The sequence below is a fragment of the Pomacea canaliculata genome, linkage group LG5, assembly GCF_003073045.1.
Source record: "Pomacea canaliculata isolate SZHN2017 linkage group LG5, ASM307304v1, whole genome shotgun sequence".
Classification (NCBI taxonomy): Eukaryota; Metazoa; Mollusca; class Gastropoda; order Architaenioglossa; family Ampullariidae; genus Pomacea; species Pomacea canaliculata.
The window spans coordinates 2,263,804-2,280,199 of NC_037594.1; the positions used below are offsets into that span (position 1 = coordinate 2,263,804).

Genomic DNA, 16,396 nt, shown 5'->3' on the forward strand with positions numbered 1-16,396 from the left:
AACAGAAACAGTAGGACCCATCTAAGCCAGAAAAACTGGGTTGTTACATGTGATGTTCAAGATTGTACAGAAGTAGTATTTTTAAAAAGTATAGAAATAAAGTGACAGAAAAAGTATATACAGTCTTGCAATAGGATGCTGTTCAAATATGCAAGCTTCTAACAATGTATTTATTTACATCTGTTTAACACAATGGAAGATGAGCCACTCAAACCTGACAAATACCACTAAAGCACATGAATCTGCATAAACATCACACAATGCACACTGTTTCCAATGATCAGTGCCAAAAGTATTAAGAGTATTATTACTGTGTTATTCCTTTAAACCCTAACCTGAATTAACCATAAAATTAAAGTTGAAGTTACTGGAAGGTTAACATTAACAATGTCATTAATTTGTTACCAAAATAAGTTGAAAAATTTAATATTTTGATTTAAAAAAATATATATGGACTGACTAAACTTTAACAACTGCCATCACTGAAAGCTACAGCCAATGCAAAAGCTTCAAGCAAATGTTAATAAAACACTACCCTATTTGATATTTTGTGGCAGAGCAGAAAATGGGGTCTTCACTAGTTTCTGAAACCACCTAAGCATTGCACTGTTTAAATGCCTGTATTTAGAGAATTTGCTTCTTAACGCCATTTTTGAATTTAACAAAAGTATCATAGGTATATCTGTGCCCTACCTGTTTGATAGAGAAGAAGCATAGTTAATTTAAGGATGGATGATTGGTGTATTATGCCGAGCCGGCAACTAAGGTTATATCACAGTAGCTAGGGCAGCTAGCCCTGTAAACAGATGCCACATACAGAGAAGGAAAAGCAAGATGAACCCAGAACAGCCAACCTTCACTATATTGGTGACAGGCACTAACTGTTGTGCCGCTGGACTGCTCTGCTAATGTAAGGAAATAGAACGTGCACACGCACAAAACAATGACCTAAAGAAAGATTCTAAACATGCCCTGATGAACTAGGGCAATTAGATCTCAATGTGTTTTGCAAGCAGTTATGGTTGTTCCATCTTTGCTTATGTATGATTTACAAGCTTTGCATAAACAGGAAATTCAGCAACTTCTCTCAATGGCAGACCACACTGCCATATTGTACCAAACAGCATACTTTCACCATGATATACTGCTTACCATGTGAGCAACTTGCCCTCATATAATGTCATTACAATTTATCTTATAAAGACATCTCTTTACGGACACTCATTTATCATGATTTAGCAGCAATACAGAAGTGAGAATAATTCTCATCCTGTGGGGAACACAAAGAATCCACAAACTTCCTAGGTGCTGAGGAGTCTGATGTGCTGCTCATGGTGCACAAACTGACCAATCAGATGGTGCATAATGCATGCAAACACGTGCCTAAGGAAGCGAATTCCAGACAAAACCATGTTATTGGAAGAACACCAAAGCCTGTTTCACAATGGGCAAGTTCTTAAAGTTGTCTTCAAAACTGCTAGTTTTGAATCAACACATCGCAAAACACAGAGTACTCTTTTCTCATCACTCTCTTGCCTTAAAAATCTCCTTGATCTAGATAAATATGGCACCACTGTATTCAGGCATTACCAGCCATTAATCAATACAAAGATGAAAACAGTGACACTATGGACCAAAGTTACCAAAACAAAAAATGAGACTGTCCATTTATGGCATGAATAGGTGAGCCATCTGAAACATTCTTCACTATGTTGAATGTTTGACATCTAAAGCCTCTGCCATGGATTTTGTCTCTTGTGGCAAGAATGTCCTCTGTTCACAGTTACTTGCTAATAATTGCTCAGATCGACATTTCAGACGATGGTAGAGTGAACGTAAAGGGATGCCATGTTTTTCAGCTGCCAACTTCACCGACACACCTCCGTCAACCTCATTCATTGCCAACTGCATATCCCTGGGTGAGTATAGCCAAAGTCGCTTTGGCCTGTGTAATCTTAGCTGAGTAGGGCATGAATTTGCCCACCCAAATCTTTCAGGGCCACTGCTGGGGATTATGCGTGGTCTCAAGGAACCAGCACTTTGATGAGCAAGTGCAGCTGGCATTGGCAGATGTGAGCCTGCGTGACATTGCTCTGAAAAAGAGAAAAATGGATGTGCCAAAGCCGATCTTCAATTTTTCTCTCTGCTATTACAGTAAATGCATGTAATTTCTGTGTGCAAGCATGCATTATTGTTTACATGTCAAGTCATAAGACAAACAGAGTTAATTTGATTCCTGAAGCCCCGAGATCTACTTCCTGCGGTTTTTCACCTTTTACACAATGCAGATATTCATAGTTATAACACTGGTAAGTGATTTTATTTTTTGTTTACATCTCCCTGCACTTAAGTGTGCTTGAATTGGCAAATTAGGCAAAATAACAACAAAATATGTGCAGTCACAATGAATGGAAGAGAAAGACAACTGAAACTGTGTGTGCTTGAAAAGAAGACAGAAGTTTCTTTGCTTCTGCAGGTTACTACACTACAGGTTTTTGTTTTTTTTTAATATTCCTATCTGATCTCCTTACATCTCAATAACCCTTGTTGACTGGAAGCCTTACCTATCACATAAACTGTATTAAAAGACTGTTTATGGTATTATGTGTTACATGCTGCTTTCTCACAATAAAGTAAGCTAGAGCAAAATATTGTCATAAAGAAAATATATTACTGTATTAATACTGCACCTTTAATTGCAATGCACTGTATACTGGAGAGACACATTTGTCATGTGAAGACGATTTGCATCATGCAGCATTTTAATAAGATGCTTGTAACACCCTTTTTTTTCAAATTGAATTATTAAATCTTTGTGTAAGTGGACATAGTTCAAACTATGCTGTTTGGGGGGGCAACTGTATAGGGCAGGGATGCACAACCTACGGCCCACGGGCCATATCCGGCCCGCGACGCGGTGCCATCCGGCCCGCGAAACTTCTGCCCACAGTGCAGGAAATCAGCATGTTATTAATAAAAGAAGACCTTAAAAAAACAAAAAAAAAAGGGGGAAGAAGAATTATTTATCCCCACGTAGGGGCATTTCCCAATCTTTTTTCGATGGACGAACATTTCGATTCAGTGCTCCGACTTGGTGTCTCTACGATGATGCCGGACATTCAGAAGTTGGTTTCGGGAAAACAACTTCAAATATCCCACTAATTACTACATAATTAATGGTAAGTACAACTTGTTTCTAATAAAAAAATGGTATCTGCTCTATTTTTTTTTACCTTTTTGTATTTTTGCGACTGTCCGAAATGGATATGGCCCGCGGGCCGAAAAAGGTTGGGCATCACTGGTATAGGGAATTCCCTGCCCCATTCCTTTCACAATATGTCAATACTGCTGCCACTTCAGTAGTGCAACCATTGAATACCTTTTGTGAATGGAAAAGTGCCGAAGACTCGCTCTTGTTCTTGCATATTTGTATAGATGTGTTCAGATTTTCTTCTCCTTTGCAGGTCTTTGGGACTGCACTTAAGATGTCCACTGTGTGAAATTTGCTTTAAAGGAATTATTGAAAGAAGAAAACCTGCTCCTGTCTATGGAAACTGGTTACTACAACACTGTCCCTCAATTATGACAGCAAACACTTGTACGCTGCTCAGTCTTGTCCTGTCAGTGATGAAATACTTCCAACTGTAGGAAGCCCATAACCCAGCGGTTCTCAACCTGTGGGTCGCGACGTGCCTACAAGGGGGTCGCGAAGGTGGTCATTTTTTAAAAAAAGTTTCTTATACCGGTATTAGTGAAATTAGTATACATTGTGTAACCGAGTGGTGCGGGGGCTCAAACTCCAAATCTCTTCTCCCTATTCAAGTACACTGTCTCGGCATGCAGTGACTTCTCACTTCCAAAACTCAAAACACAATCCCCCTCTAAACAATTAAGTCTCCAATCTCCCTCCTCTCACCTTTTGCCCTCTGTCTTCCCCAATCTCTCATCGCTGACTACCCTCTCCCTCTCCAGTCATACCTCTCTCTTTGTTTTTAAACATCTAAAAGGCACGCATTCAGGAAACGTCCATCATTCACACCCTTTCATTCGCACTGCTCAGTCCTAGTACTCTATAGGTCCCTGACAGAAGGCCATGACCAGACAATGCGCTGCGACTGGATAAAGACAGCAGTTTTAATCAAAATTTTGGATGCAAGTACACGTGTTTGTTCTGAAGAAGATAGCCATGGATAAATTTGTGCTGCGAAAAGGAACTGACTGCGGTGGTTTTTTGAAAAGAAAAGTGAAGAAACGAGCGATGTGCAAGTTTTGGGTGCTGGAGCCGATGAAAACCAGAAAGGCCTGCTACGAAAGTAAGAAAGTATGACAATGAATACTTGAAAACTGGTTTTACAAACATTATTGTTGATGGTAAAGAACGGCCACAGTGTGTTGTTTGCCTCGCAATATTAGCTCCAGAGAGTATGAGCCAAGCAAACTACGGCGCCATTTGGAAACTCAGCATGCGGAATTAGCTTGCAACCTCTCGAATTTTTTGAACGAAAATTGCAAGAATACAAAAGAGACAAAAAAACATTTGTCTCACATACATCAATTCCTAAGAAAGCTTTGATGGCTTCGTATCAAGTTTCCTATCGCATTGCTCAAAACAAAAAACACATACGATCGGAGAGTCATTAACACTGCCTGCAGCAATGGACATTGTACGGACCATGATAGGAGAAGATGCTGCTAAGCAACTGCAAGCCATTCCTTTGTCAAATGACACAGTTCGCCGAAGAATAACTGAGATATCTGAAGACGTGTCTGATCAGTTGATCAGTCGTATAAAAAGCAAAAATTTTGCTTTGCAGTTAGATGAAGCTACTGACACTGCAGGTGACTCGCATTTGATTGCTTACATTCGTTACGTGTGGGAAAATACTTCTGGAAGACTTTTTATTTTGCAAGAAAATTGAACGCAGAGCAACAGCCCAAGATTTTTTTTGGGATTGTCGATGATTCCTTAAGGACCAAGGCATTTCCTGGAGTTCTGCGTCGGCTTGTGCACAGATGGCGCCCCTGCAATGGCTGGAAAGAAACAAGGGTTGCAATCTCTTATTAAAAGGTTGCTCCAGATGTAGTTGGACTCACTGCATGATCCACCGTGAAGTTCTAGCTTCCAAAGATTTGAGTGTTGAGTTGAACACAGTGCTAACAGATGTCATAAAAATGGTGAACTTTGTAAAGAACAGTTCTGCAGATCTCGCCTGTTTTCTCTTATATGTCAAGACATGGGAGCCGACTATGAACCTTGCTCTATTACTGCGAATCAAGGTGGTTGTCGCGTGGAAAAGCTCTCGCAAGAGTCTTTGAATTGCGGGAAGAATTGTGGGTGTTTCTGAAGGAGAACTCTTTCAACAAGGCTGACCTGCTTAAGAACGACCGATGGCTGCTGCTAATGGCATATTTATCGGACATATTTGAGAAGCTGAACGTTTTGAATACTTCTCTGCAAGGGAAAGACACCACCATATTACAAACAACTGACAAGATGAATGCTTTCGTCCGAAAAATTTCGTTGTGGACGCAAAAGATACGCCAAGAAAATATTTTTGATATGTTTCCGTGCTTGTGTAAGTGCAAGGCTGACAACTTGAATCTTGATCAGGTGAAGAATGTAACAGGGTTCCCAGGGATCAGGGATGGTGCCAAAAAAGGACCTTAAAAGGACCTTAAAAGGACCTTTCATGCATTCGAAAGGACCTAAGTGACAGTCATCAATGCTTAAGTTTTTCTCTTGTGTGGTCGGAAAGATGTATTATTTATGAATCTGTGGTCTTCTCTATGTTCTCAAATACATGTATTTCTAGTAATAAATAATCAAAGAGTTAATTTTGATGCCTGTCTGCCATATTTTAGATTAGATAACTTAAAAAGTGTCCTTAGCGCGCTGATAACATACACGTTAATGTTCCAAGTTTTCTAGAAATCTAAGTAATAATAATTGCAAAACCTGAAAGCCATTCTTTGGTGTAATACAAAAGTCAGTTCACGTGTCTCTCTCTCGCACACACACTCTAATGGAAAGAGAGAGATAGAAATAGAGCTATGCACAGTAGTACTAGAAGATCAAAGTTCAAGAAAGAGTAAGTTTCTAAAGAACTTTTGAAAAAAAGAGCGTTTTTTGCGAATACGGAAGGGCAACTAGTGTTGTACAGATGTGTAGACCAAACATTTTCTTGTGACTACAAGGAATGCCAAGGATTGGAGGATCAGATGAGGAATGAAAAGAGTGTGATCCTAATGCTAAACCAAAGATGGAATGAGTCGAAACTGTCAAGCATTACAGCCCATTTATTTTTAACCTTGAGATATTATTTAAGCATTCTTTTACACATACATGTAACACATGCAAACATATATACTAAACAGCATGATATACTAATACACATAAGATTAAGATTACAAAATGACAAAGCAATCCATCTACTATAAGCAAAGTTTCATTGATGAAATTCAATTCTTTGTCACCCTACAGCTTTACCAATACTAAACAATACAATTTCTTTACACAACCTAATTTCCTCTAAATAGTTCTGGTTTTTTAACATGTTCCATAGCATACATGTACAGAATTGTGCAGGCTTATTTAAACTGAAATAAACATTAATTCTGAATGTCACAATTCAACACTTTTTAATTTCTTCCTGTAATCTATCAATGTCTGACTGAATCTTTGTTATCTCTTCTTCTTGTCTTTGGCTAACAAACGCATGTTGTTAGATCTTTCAATAAGTGAAAACTTTTTTGCTCTTCAGCCTGGAAACTATTCTGTCAGCCAGTTCAGCAGGTGTCGTTCTTCGGCACTGGTGGTCTTTAGCCTTTTTGTGAGTATTACCAGCTCATCTCCTAATCTCTTTCTGTGGACCTGCTTTTCTTCTGTTTCCTTCTGCTGCTTCTGCTCAGAGAGGTAACGTTCATACCTGCCATAGGCACTAGAAGCGGATATCATCAGTGGTTGGAGATCTCAACATTTTCCACCCTCCCACACTGTGAATATGATCAAGAATTACTCTGCGTGCTTTTAGTGCAGTCTGACTAAGATTGTCAGCTACTGTTTTTTGTTGAATGAAAATCCTCTTTCCACTGTAGCTTGACCATGAGAGAGTAGGAGTAACTGTCTGACAACAGACCACAACACCTGAAACTCTGCTTTTCCAGCAAGGGCATCATAAAACCAACTATCCAGTCTTTGTGTCATAGGGTCAAAAGCCTTACTACCACACTCACCTGCAGAACTGTCAAGAAAATTACGGAACTCTGACAATACCTTGTCACAAGTCACATCATCAAACCTTTTCACACCTTGGCAATACAACAAAACCTTTTTTCATTTTTTGTATTGATTTGTCTTTTTCCCCCATGGTCTTTGGGTTTAAGAAAGTTATGTTTCTCACTAGGGTGTACTTCAGTGAGATTTATCTGCAATTTTAGAACAACTGCTTTCAAAAAATCTCTGCATTCAGCTCTGAAGGCCATGAGAGTTCCATCGTTTACTGATGACTGTTTCTTAGCTACAGCAGTAGTCTATCAACCCTGAAGCAAGTTCGATCATGCTCAGATTGACATGGTTAGAACTGTTGCATATATCAACCTGCACAAGTTGGAGGGCAGTTTCACATTTATTAAGTACATTTGACTTGATAAATTTGTGCATCAGATTTTTCATAATGTCATGTAAGTCTAAACAAAGGAAAGGAAGAAGAGGCTGATCAGCTTGGTATTTTCTCAAAAAAGGTTCAAGTATACTGGCAATTAACTAAAGAAAGCCAGACGACATGAAAGCAAAGGGGTAGATAAGACTCCAGCTTTTACAATATCAAAAGATTTGTTCTTTGGCAATGTTATTTTTTTCTCCATTGCAGCTTTGACAAATTTTTCCAAGTATGGAAGCATAACAATTGCTTTTTCAGCAACAGAATTGTTTTCAAGCCATCGGTGAGCACAGAACTTGGCTGGAAAAGATGTGGAAACAGTTACTTTTATATAATCTTCTCTTCTGGCTGGGCTGTCTCTGAACAAGATATAAGCAGATGTAAGAAATGACTCAAGCTCCCATTGAGAAGCCTCGCACCCACGCCTAAATGCATTGTGCATAACATGGAGTCCACAGCTGCCCACATTTAACAAACAACATTGTGATTGGTAATCATGTCGTTATTAATTTTCTCAAGAAGGTTTAGGTTTTACAGAAGGTCTCCATAGAAATTTGAAGTAAATTAGCTTGCTTGAAGTTTGATTCGCTAATTACCTTACTGAACTTTTGTTGAAGGTCTATGGCCGCGGAATGACCCAAAAATTCCGAGGTCAGGTAATGAGTCCTTACAGCATTGTCACTCCAGTAACGAACATGGAAATCCAGCTGTTTAGTTTGAGTCTTATGGTTAGAAGATTCATCAAACAAAAGAACATACTCAGGCGACGAATTTACACAGTCCAGAAGCAATTTCGAAAAGTGAGGAGCAAGCCCAAATGAAGTTAATAACTGGCTTTTGTTTGACCGCACTTAAATTCTGCAGCTACTTGGCTGTCTGGGAACATAAGTCGAAACAGTTCAGCAGACTTTTCAGCAGATCTGAAACTGTAGTGTGATTCCACAATCTTGAGAGTCCACAGGATCTCTGCCTTCATCGTTCATTGCTCATCACGAAACCTATTCAAAGAAACATTTAAGTTACCATTATGTCTGTAAACATTATGTTCTGTCTGAATAAAAGACAGGTTTCAAAAAGCAATAATTAATGACATGATAATATAAATAATACTAAACTAAGTTAAGTATAAAGATGGCAGCATAGTTGAAATGAAAGTTATTTTCAGCTAACTGATTTAGCTTTAATGTTAAATTGTTTGATTTTAAAAATCCAAAAAATAATGTATTTGCTGGTAAAATAGGATAATAAGCATACATTATTAATTATACTTTCTTTTTAATCTTTCCTGATCAGATGCCAAAAATTCAGATCAATTTTCTGCAGCAAAGCTGTAGTAAGATTCGTGATTGTATAAAACTCTATTTGTAGTTCGAATCATGAGAAAATGAAAATCTCAACTTTTTAATTTAAATAATTCTTTGCTATTTACTGATCTTTAAGCTATTGGCTTCACCGTAAATTAGACGATAGGCTTAATAAGAGTGGAAAAAACCGCAAAATGTTATGCACGCTTTAATTTAATGTGTTTTTCTAAGTACCCACATCGTTAACTAAATGAATCGCTAAAGATAAATAATTGTCAACTTACTGGACACACTTGCAGAGCTGTCGGTGCCGTCTGATTTTGAGCGGGCTGTGGATGTTCTCGATGACGAAAGTAATCAGTTACACAAAAGCGCGCATCTTTCAGAAATACTTTTATTTGCCTTTGGTGTCTTTCGGTAACATGTGCTGTTTCAGAACACTTTCCGCCCATTGATGAAAGATTCAGAGATATTTTTGCAGGCAGCACATCGTGCCAAATGTACATTATTGCTCGAGTCTTTTATTAACCAATCTTTATACTTGTCTTCCTTTAGCCACTTCTCCTGAAAAGAGCACTTCCCCGGCATCTTTCAATTGTGATTAAAATAGCAATGCAGGAAAAATCGTCGGTATTTTGCGCCAAAGTCTACTCCGGAAATAATTTGTTGTAATATTTTATCGATAAAAGGACTTAAAAGGGTCACAGAGAAATGTAAGGACCTGTGTGAGATTTGAAAGGATCGCATGGCAAATAAAAGGACTTAAAAGGCCTTTTGGCGAAAATTCAATATAAAAGGACTTAAAAGGACCTTGCAAGGACCTGGGAACCCTGTGTAATTATTGCCCATCTAAACGGACTGCAAGAAAGGTTTCAGCATTATTTCGCTGAAATTGATGTGACTAAATACGATTGGATTCGTAATCCATTTCTGGCTGATCCTAGCACAAGCGGGTTGTCCACGGAAGAAGAAGAGCAGCTCATCGACCTTTCAAGTGACAATCCTGAAAATGGTCTTCCAAACAACACCAGTGCCAACATTCTGGATTAGCATCAACGGTGAATATCCTCTCCTTTCTGAGAAAGCAATGAAAGTTCTGCTGCCATTTTCAACTTCGTATATGTGTGAGCAAGATTTTCAGCATTGGCAGCACTGAAGTCGAAATACAGAAATCGTGTGGACGCAGAGGCTGAGCTGCGAATAGCAGTGGGTACGAACATCGCACCCAGGTTCGCTTCTTTATGCAATAGCAAGCAGGCTCAACCTTCTCATTAATCAAAGTGAGTGTCCAATAAATAATATTTATTAGCTTTAGTAAAATTCATTAACAGTTATACTTCTTGCAGATACAATTTGTTCTTTCCGTTTTGAATTGCATTGATTTCCTCGACGGGCGTTCGAGGTTAGCTAAAGCTGCCCCCCCCCCCCCCCCCGCTCTTCCACCGACCTAGCCCGCTAAGGGGGTCGCGGACGTACCGGTGTTCGTTAGGGGGTCGCCACATGTAAAAGGTTGAGAACCGCTGCCATAACCTTATCTGATGGGCCTGTGATTACATTTTGAATCAATGTATTTTTTTCTTCTGTAGTAGTAATATTTTATTGACTTATGAACTTAGTTATGAAATAAACATACACAACAAAGGTTTTGATCTTTAATATCATATCAGCAGGGAATGACAGTATAAGGCAGAGATCTCAAAGGAATAATGGTCTCTGTTTCTCAATATGCAACTTTTTCACACTAATTTTCCATAATTCAGACTTTAAACAAATTAAAGAAAAATTAAAAGCTCTTTTAATTTTGGTTTATATTATATGCATGAAAGTGCAATACATGTCTCAATGTAAAGAGGAAAAGGTGTCAAGACATATTAAGTCTAAGATACAATTACCCCAGAAGTGAAGCAATAATTTTGTTTGGCATTTTTTTTTTCTACGTCAGCATGCCAATCATACTTTCTCTCATACATTTCACCTCTTTCATCACAATCTATAATTTTTTTTTTAATTTCTGCTTATCCTCTTCCTCTCCTATTGTTCTTGTGCATCTTATACTGTGATGCCCTTTAATGTATACAACCTGTATCTATGCATGTGCACTCTCACACACACACCCCACTCCCTCTCCTTCACCAGAGAGACTTTTTGAAGGCAAAATGCCAAGCAGGATCTTGAACCTACTTTGACACTACTCCATCAATGCAAATTCTCATCAAATAAAAACAGAAGAGAAAGTGGATAGCAAGACGCATCCCTCTGAAAGCAGTCCTCCAGCACAGTAAGAATTTTTACCAAAGCAGGTATTATACAGCCATAATGACGACTTCTGAAATGCTAGTCAGACCTCTAAACAATTTACTTGCTCTTGCTTCTCAAAGTGAATACTCATGAAAATTTAGTGTAACAGCTTTATGCTGATTTTTTATGGAGAAAAGCACCCCTGCATTTGCCTGCATGCAATGTGCACTTTTTGACATGTCGGTCTATGGTGCTGTGTGGCACCCCTGTTTCAGCAGATGCTCTGTACAGCGAGAAGCCTCTATGAACCAGCTCTACAGCTTTGATGGGAGCCTGGTATGAGTATTTCTTATAGGTAATACCCCGTGGCAGCACCGTCACCAATGCGCCTGGAACACACAAGAAAGAACCCCCTCAGCTAAAACCTTGCACAGTAAGACCAAACTAATTTTAGTCTTGCAGTCTTGCTTCTGATATTTTATGTGGCTGGCTGTCATTCACTTGTCTGAAAATCTTGACTGGTGCTTGCTAACAAAAACTGCTGCCACTGATCTCTGATGAGAAATCAATTATTGTAAAACATGAATTAGCATGCTATTTTTTAACACCACACCATGCTTACCTCTAGCCACATGTATGCAACACATGCACTAATGAGTGGATGTCGAAAACACACACACAAATTGATGTATCACCTCACATATTTACTGCAGCATCCAGTACAATCCAAGTTATGCAGGTGCCATTATCGGCTGCTAGCAGTGATGATACACAACTTTTTAACTATGAAGTACAAATTAAATGCCTTTTACTAATTTGACTTTGTATTGTTTTAACTGAATCAAGAGCTTCCATTATGACTGAACGAGTTAAATAATCAAACTTTATGCTTCTATACCATTCTGATCTTTCATTTTACCCAGGCAGAGATGGAACAATTATTTACACTTTCTGCAGAGACAGTTATTTTCAAACATCATTAAACACTACACACTAACATCGAGGCCTAAAAAAAATAAACCCTCTTTGTATCATACAATCCACTGTCAATGAAATATTGCTGAAAAAATTAGCTACATCCAACAAACAAGATAAGCCATGTCATGCAAATATATAAAACATCTCATGTTATCACATAAGAACTGCTCCTAATCTACCACTACCACAAAATAACCAAAATAATACTACAAAAGATACTTACATGACTATGAGCATGTACAATTCCTATGAGCTTAAATCTGAATACAAGTGCCATCTACGTGTTTCCTTGCTAATGATGCTGAAATGTTCTATATTTGATATAATACAATGTAAATCAAGATATTTTCTACAATTGTGTGTAGACATCAACTTATGTCAACTTACAACATAAATGAGAATGGTCTGCTTAAGGCCACGGCCACAACATCTCCCCTTAACTAAAACCAATGTTACTACTGGAAAGACAGTTTGCAGGGAAAAATTGTGAAGAATGGACACCTGAATGTCATTAAAATACATGTTCTGCCTTAGAAATGCAAGAGTATACAGGTAGTCCTCGACTTACGACGTTGATCCGTTCTTACACGGCGTTGTAAACCGAATTTCGACGTAAGTCGGATCATACGTTCATACAGTACTGTACCATAATAACAATACAGTACTGCAAACACTTAGCCTATCCAAACACCTATCCTAACACCCTACATAATTATCAATAAACATAAGTACAGTAAAATATTGTGCAGTACAGTACGTTTAATAATGAAATACTGTACTGTAAATACTGTAACAGTAATAAACAGTGTACAGTACTGTAATAAACAAAGATTACAATTCCAAAGAGAGATCAGGCTTACTTATTGGGAGGAAGCTGCAGAAGGTGCTGGAGATACTGGGTTCGCTAAACCTCATAAGTCGGAATGAGTGTAGTATAAAGCGTGGTAACCAAGACCGTCGTAACCCAAGGACTACCTGTATATGTCTGCACCAAACAAATAGGACAGGTGGAGTCTCCTGCAATGACTCACATTTCTCATATGCACCAAGACAGTGCTAAGGCTGAAGGGATCAGAAATAATGACCAGTTGGAATGTTACACACCCTGCACCCTTTTCCCACTCACTGAGCATTCTGGTGAGTCCTTCGGATTTTTAAGTGTGCCCTTTTCAGTGTGGACAGAGGAATGCCACAAGAAATTGCAGCTTGTCTCACAGAAACCCCCTTATACACCATCTTTAGTGCAGCATCAAGAGCACTAGAAGAGTTTGTATCCACCCTTTTTATATGGCAATACAGCAAATTTTTCCCATATATCTTCCTCCCATGGATGTGCATGGTGCAACACTGGAACAGAAAGGGGAAAAAAATCTCCTAATAACAGTCAGCTTAGAAATATCCTACCACTCGTTCTCCTTGCAACTTCTGCTCAGCAAGCAAGTGACCAATTCACACCCATATCATGATACTTTCGTCTCTTAGCACTAACCTTCAAGAAAAGACTTGCTAGCACCTTTAAACAAGGTGTGCTTTAGTGTTTGAAACAAAAGCAAAGTTACTGTGCCTTGTAGTATTAAAACCAAAAAAAAAAATGATCTGTTCAATGCATTGAAATAAAACACTTCAAGTGGTTCAGTCAAGTAAATACATCCCGTTTTAAATGTGTTGTTAGTTACAGACCAGACCATTATGGCATAGCCCTGGTTTTCATCACAAACTATTACACAGATGGTAGATGACTAAAACTTTCTTCACTCGTAGCAAGGGACTGCTCAGGACATTCACTTGCCTGCCTAACTCTCTGAAGCACCAAAAAATCCCAAACTGATAGAAGGGGCAGAAGACACAAAAGCAAAAAAGAGAAAATTGCCTCTCAACTTGATGATGACACCCTTGATGCTAAGCAATCCACAACTCCTGATGCAAATGTGGACTGTAAACATTGCCATCTTTACCAACTCTGACCACTAATTTGACCCATCCATATCAAGTAATATGAAATAATAATAGCTTTTATCAGTCATCTCCTGGCTTCAGAACTGTTTTTCTGCTTCCAGGTAGCTTGGCATTATCTAACACAGTTGACCGTGGTAGCTTGGCATTATCTAACACAGTTGACCGTGGGACACCATAATATCTTGCTGCTTTGTTCACAGACCAACCCTGGCGAACACACTCAACGGCAGTAGCCAGAGCAGATGGTGCGTAACATTTATACTTCAAAATCCTTCGAGCCTTCTGTCTGCCTTTTAGCTCATGGACATGGTCTGGAACAAAACAGCAAGGAAAATACAGTGTTGCCACTCCATCCAGGGTATGGCAGCAAGGCAGTCTGAAGAAACATTCTTCCTACACTTGTTAAACTTATAAGCACAGTACAATGTTTATGTCCAAATTTGATTCTCTTCATTCAAATTAGGGCTGCACAGCATCCAAGAGTAGAAATTCAAAACATGTAAAATATAACGTCCTAACACTGGTTTTTACAATAAGCTTACTTTCCGTTACATGAAATATACCTCTTCGTCAGTGATGTCTATAATGGAAGCAACTATCAATTATACCCTTACAGAATGACTACACTCAAATAGAGCACAAAATATCCAAATGCAATAAAGAGGAAAAACATATCGTGAAAAAGTATTATTAGTCCACCAAAATTTCCAGCTCTATTGAAATCTACTGCATCACTAGAAATCTTAAGATGTTTCAAAAAGACATCTCACACAATTTAACATCATCTTGCATCCATTTTTCACACAGTAAGTAGTTGTAGAAATGATGGTGAAAGAATATTTTTATGTTAGGTCTTTTCTACTACATGCACTGACCAGTGTTTCTTAAAAGAAAAAAGTTCAATTTTTATTTTTCCGCTTAAGTTTTTTACTCCCATGTTTCATGCAAATGTACACGAAAACATGTGTATAAAGTCACATATCATAAGAACAAAATGGGGGAAAACAAAGTACATTTCAGTACATATGCATTTATGCCAATGAGGCTCAAACTAGTCTGCATGCTCCTTGGTCTGACAGAATGAACTTGATGTCACTTTAAGCTCTTTGTCCATTCATTCATGTGATTCATTTCAAAGTAAATGATACACTTTCTTTCATATGGGTTCATTTTTTATCTTGCTTTGCAATGAAACTGTGGAGCAACGCCCTATGTGTGTGGGGCAGCCCTTCGCTGATCTTGCAAACAGAGTTGCCCTTGGAATGCCAAACAGATTTGCTGTATCTATTACAGACATTCCTTTGTGAACATGTTCTATGGCTGCTTCAAGATCTTCTGGGGTGTACTCGGACTTTCTTCGTGATTTCTGAGGCTTAAGACCATGGGTTCTAGCAAAAACAGTGGAGCATCGTCCGCTGTGAGTTCTACATCCCCGACGCGAGTAGACAAAGAGAGTAGCACGTGGGATGCCATATCTGGCTGCTGCATCTATGACTGGCACACCACAATGCACTAGTTCTATGGCCTCCTTAATGTCGTCCCCTGTGTATTTCTCGCTATTATTACCAAAGGGACCCCGTCCTTTTGAGCCATAATCCAGCTTGAAAGCCACCTTAATTTCCCCTGGAACAGATAAGAGAGAAAAAAGGGTCTCCTCAATTTTTATGATGCAGTTACAGATTTATTTAAATCAAACCCAACTTAGCTAAAATTGCAAGCGCAATATTCCATACAGCCTCAGATTTGCTGACGACTATCATAAAATGAAATCAACCAGTCCTCTATATGCTAAATGGTGCAGATATTGTCTTTTTAACAAAAGTGCACACAGCCACACTCTTAGCAGTCCTCTTGGTGCAAAATGGCACGGACACACAGTAAACCAGTAAGGTCACAAAAGTTAACACCATGTGCTTGTAACAGCTTCAGAAATTTGACACTTTAATGCTTACAAAAGTGGACAAAATCTCGGAGTAAAGCTGTTTTTCTCTTAAACAAATCATGATACCAAACAACTGATCAAAAGTTATCATAAGAAGCAACTACATTTAGATTAGTTTCTGAGTCAACCCATTTTGGAGTTTTCTAAAAAGAAATTTGACTCAATGACATAAGCTGAGTTAATTCATTTGCGGTGCATTATCCCTTAGTAAGGGAATGGTCTGTGGGTTTATTGTGATGAGCCATAAGTATGGTGACAGGTCATCTCTTTGTCAAGGATGCACCAAGACAACAAATCAAGGCGGCTATTTTCAGGTAATT

General features: G+C 38.6%; 1 protein-coding gene across 25 annotated transcripts in view; it reads right to left on the reverse strand.

Moving 5' to 3' along the window:
• Positions 1-16,396, reverse strand: part of LOC112564035 — a 73,511-nt gene that overhangs the window by 40,413 nt on the left and 16,702 nt on the right. The window contains exon 4 of one of the 25 annotated variants that reach the window (XM_025238591.1): positions 8-2,093. The exons of 22 other annotated variants lie outside the window; for them this stretch is intronic. In XM_025238591.1, the coding sequence (XP_025094376.1) occupies positions 1,708-2,093 (386 nt within the window). In that variant the 3' untranslated portion in view covers positions 8-1,707. 2 more of the 25 variants (XM_025238601.1, XM_025238588.1) reach the window with 2 other exon arrangements.